At 50.6% G+C, this 4,407-nt stretch overlaps 1 protein-coding gene across 1 annotated transcript; it reads left to right on the top strand.

The window, feature by feature from the left end:
• Nucleotides 1–599: 599 nt before the first annotated feature.
• LOC119399404 (uncharacterized protein K02A2.6-like) lies at nt 600–3,110 on the top strand. The gene is made up of 2 exons (XM_049417682.1): nt 600–991; nt 2,080–3,110. Exons 1-2 carry the CDS (start codon nt 851–853, stop codon nt 2,647–2,649), a joined length of 711 nt encoding a protein of 236 aa, XP_049273639.1. The 5' UTR covers nt 600–850; the 3' UTR covers nt 2,650–3,110.
• Nucleotides 3,111–4,407: the final 1,297 nt, after the last annotated feature.

The following is a 4,407-nucleotide window of genomic DNA, read 5'->3' as shown; positions in this document are numbered from 1 at the left end:
TGGTGATCCGATTTTGTACATGAAATACCCGTTGTGTGGCGCTCTGCGTCACACAATCGAAACCGAAATTGGTAAGGCGCGACACCACACTTCTTGTTCTGGCCATCATGCTGTATCGTCGTCCTTGCTAGTTACATGGTGTCAGAAGTGGCCGCCGCGGACCGAAGCACGTCAGCAACGGCGCGGGATCGCCATGGACCTACTGAAGCCGCCGGAGCCATTGCGCCTATCTGTCAACTTGTCTGAAAATTGGAAGCGCTTCAAGCAAAGGTTCGAGCTTTTTCTGCAAGCAACGGCAGTCGAGAAGGCCCCGAGAAGTGACTCCTCGAAAGTGGCACTCTTGATGAGCTTCGCGGGAGACGAAGTGCTCGACATCTTCAACAACTTTAAGTACGGCCCCGAAGAAAGCAAGGAATGTTACGACACGGTCGTGCAGAAGTTCGACGCCTACTTCTCCGAGGTGAGCAATGAAATTCACGAAAGATATGTTTTTCGTACACGAAGCCAGGCAGAGAAAGAACCTTTTGAGAAGTTTGTGCGGTACTTAAAGAAGCAGGCGACCAAAAAAGCGTTGCAACCAACCGGGTCAGTGTTGCGCGCCTACAACGGGGGCGTTATTTCAAGTTATGGAACAACGTCACAGAAAGTGTCTGTCGGAACCACCGAGATATGCGTGAAATTCTTCATCGTAAAGAATGGGCGCCAAGCCATCCTTGGGCTCGATGCCAGTGAAGCGCTTGGGTTGGTTCGACGTACGGTGGACGCTGTCAATGCCTCGTCTGAGTATGAATTTTTGAAAGATTTCAGGCACCTGTTCCAAGGGCTCGGCTGCTTGAAAACGCAGTACAGAATGTTCCTGGATCCAGACGCGGTTCCGGTCGTTCAGCCTGCTCGCCGGGTTCCTCTTGCACTTCAGGAACCTCTGAAGAAGGAACTACAGCGAATGACCCGGGAGGGCATCATCGTCAAAGAAAATGAGCCAACCGACTGGGTAAGCCCTCTGGTACTGGTGAAAAAAAAGACGGTGCTCTAAGGGTTTGCATAGACCCCAGAAGAGTGAACAAGTATATCAAGAGGCAGCATTTCCCTTTACCCAGACGTGAGGACTTGGAAGCACGGCTAACCGGAGCTACTTATTTTGGCTGTTTGGATGCAAACGCCGGCTTTCATCAGGTGCCCTTGGACGAGAAAACATCAAAGATCTGTACGTTCTCGTCGCCTTTTGGCAGATACCGTTTTCTAAGGCTACCTTTTGGCATCTCATCTGCACCTGAGGTGTTTCAGCAGGCACTTTGTCAGATATTTGACGGTCTGCCAGGCGTGCTCATATATATAGATGATATCCTGGTCTGGGGCTCAACGAAGGAAGAGCATGATGATCGCCTGGTAGCAGTCCTGAAAACTGCTGAAACAGCTGGGCTAACGTTTAATCCGCACAAGTGCAAGTTTGGCGTAAAAGAGCTACGGTTTCTGGGTGATATCATAAGTGCGAACGGCATATCCCCAAATCCAGGGCTCGTAAAAAGTTTGGTTCAAATGCCAGTGCCAACATGCAAGGCCGATGTTCAACGTATGCTTGGTGTGTTGAACTACTTTCGAAAGTTCGTGCCGCAGCTATCTGAAAGAACGGCCCTGTTAAGAACTCTTATCAAGGCCAGCTCTGAGTTTGAGTGGACAGAAAACCACGCCAAAGAGTGGAAAAGTGTCACGCAAATTCTGACCACCGCTCCCCTGCTCGCAATATTTGACCCACGACGGGAAACAAAGTTGTCTTGCGATGCATCGAAGGACGGCGTCGGCGCCGCTCTTCTGCAATTTCACAATAACGAGTGGCGGCCCGTAGCTTACGCATCTCGAGTACTGGCTAAGGCAGAAAAACTGTACGCACAGATAGAAATGGACGCCCTAGGAATTTGCTTTGGATGCGAAACATTTCACCAGTTCGTCTACGGCCAGAAAGTCACAATTGAAACGGACCACAAGCCACTCTTGGCAATTGCTCAAAAGGAAATTAGTGACATGCCACCTCGCCTTCAACGGTTCTCTTTGAGGTTGTTCAAGTATGATTTTGCTTTGCAGTATATTCCTGGGAAGCACCTTGTTCTTGCTGACATGTTGTCCCGGTCAACTGCTGACAACCAAGACGAGGCTGGTGCTACTACCGACGTGGAAGTTCACGCAATCCAGCTTCTAGGTTACCGTGTCACAAAAGCAACGCAGAAAGAACTGCAAGCGGCAACTGCTCGTGACCGCTACCTACAGTCGGTGATCGCAAGTTTGTCGGAGGGGCTTCCAGTACAAGGTGAACTAAAGCCTTTTGAGCAAGAACTCTCATTTGTCAACGGAATACTTTTAAAGGCGTCGAAGGTTGTTATTCCGAAAAGCATGCGACAAACTCTGCTTGAAAAAATCCGTGCAGGTCACCTCGGGATGCAAAAATGCAAAGAAAGGGCCAGACGCCTCGTGTTTTGGCCGGGGCTTAACGCTGAGATTGCTTCCATGGTGCAACTTTGTCCTATATGCCGCAAGTACGCTTACAAACAGCCCAAGGAACCGCTTCAAATGCGGCCCGTGCCAGGTTGTGCATGGCATAGAGTTGGAGCTGATATTTTTTTCGTTTGCGGGGGACTCGTACATCGTTGTCTTTGACGCCTTATCAAACTTTCCGGAAGTTCAGAAACTGCCTGACATGTCGGCGCCATCAACCATTGCAGCATTGAGCGCTATTTTTGCCAGATTTGGCGTGCCCGTCGAAGTATGTACTGATAACGGCCCACAATTTTCCAGCCATGAATTTCTTTTGTTTTCAAGGAGCTACGACTTCACGCACGTCACTTCAAGCCCTCATTATCCGCAGTCAAAGGGGCTTGCGGAAAAAGGTGTGCAGGTTGTGAAGCGCATCTTGAAAAAAACTGCAGATTCGGGCGACGACTTCTGGCTGGGCCTGCTGGCCTACCGCTCTACCCCACAGGAGGCCGGGCGATCCCCTGGTGAACTACTGCAAGGAAGGCGCCTTCGCGCCAACCTCCCGGACTTCAGTGCGGTGACCGCAACCGACGTCAAGAAGCACAGCCAGGCCCAAGGGGGAAGACCTTTGCCTCCTCTGCAGAAGGGTGTCGTGGTTAGGCTCAGAGACGCTGCATGGTCCCGAAAATCTCAAGTGGTGGGTTCGCCATATCCAAGGTCCCACCTTGTCAAAACTGAGGACCAGAAGCTGCTAAGGCGCAACCGTCGTCACCTACGTCAAACTGGCGAACGGTTCATCGAGGAAAGCGACGACGACATTGATACCAGCCCAGCGGAAAACAATGTTGGTGGCCATCCGACAGTGGCAACTTCAACCTCGCCAGCCAACGGCCGACGTCGCGAAGTTCCGACGTCGGGCGACCCTTCGCCACCTGTGGTGCGTCAGTCAACTCCACCACCGACGCCAGCTTTGAGAAGGTCGACTCGAACCGCGAAGCCACCACAGCGTCTTCATTATAACAAGGACTTTAACCAAGTGTCTGATATCATTTTTGTGAAGTGCCATGTACTTATCACTGTTTCGGTGGGTGTGTAATTTATTTGTTAACGGAAAGGATGTATCCGGCAAGGCTACTGCATCACGACTGCGCATCGGACATGCGCAGATACTCTCGGCGCGCTATCGTGCGCCTATATAATCAGTGACTGAATAAACCGATCGTTCTTGTTCTGGCCATCATGCTGTATCGTCGTCCTTGCTAGTTACAATCAGGACAGGATTTTTATGTTTTTTCAGCGTTTTCAAAGCTGTTACGACGCTCAGCGAATCTGTGTATACAACCGCACGTGGCAGTTGTAATTCCTTGATATGCTTGATGGCCACAGATATCGCATGGGCTTCTGCAGTGAAGATGCTTGTTTGTGGGTGCAGAATACCGGATTTTGAAAAGGGTGGGCCAACAGCTGCATAGGACACACCAGTACGAGACTTTGACGCATCTGTAAAGAATTCCGGGCAAGTGTATTTATGTTGAAGTTCGAGGAAGTGTGTGCGAATGTGTGCAGTAGTTGCGTGTTTAGTAACCTCCACGAAGGATACGTCGCAGTCAATAATCTGCCACTGGCACGGCGGTGGATATGCTGCGGGAGCCATCAGCCGGTGCTCTAGAAGTGGCACGCCAGTTTCCTCAGCGAGGCTCCTCAAAAGGAGGGAGTAGGGCTGTCTCAGTGAAGGACGGTTGTTGAACAAGGCAGCATTGGACACATCATTAATTATGGTGTGAGCGGGATGTTCCTCGTCAGCGTTAACCTTGAGATAGTATGTAAAAGACAGGTAACATCTCTGCAGATGGAGCGACCATTCATTTGATTCTACGTACAGACTCTCTACGGGGCTAGTTCGAAAAGCACCCGTAGAGAGGCGAATGCCTAGATGGTGGA

Source organism: Rhipicephalus sanguineus, chromosome 7 (assembly GCF_013339695.2).
Source record: "Rhipicephalus sanguineus isolate Rsan-2018 chromosome 7, BIME_Rsan_1.4, whole genome shotgun sequence".
Taxonomy (NCBI): domain Eukaryota; kingdom Metazoa; phylum Arthropoda; class Arachnida; order Ixodida; family Ixodidae; genus Rhipicephalus; species Rhipicephalus sanguineus.
The sequence above is the reverse complement of the archived record's forward strand: the minus strand, read 5'-3'. Positions and strand labels throughout refer to the sequence as shown.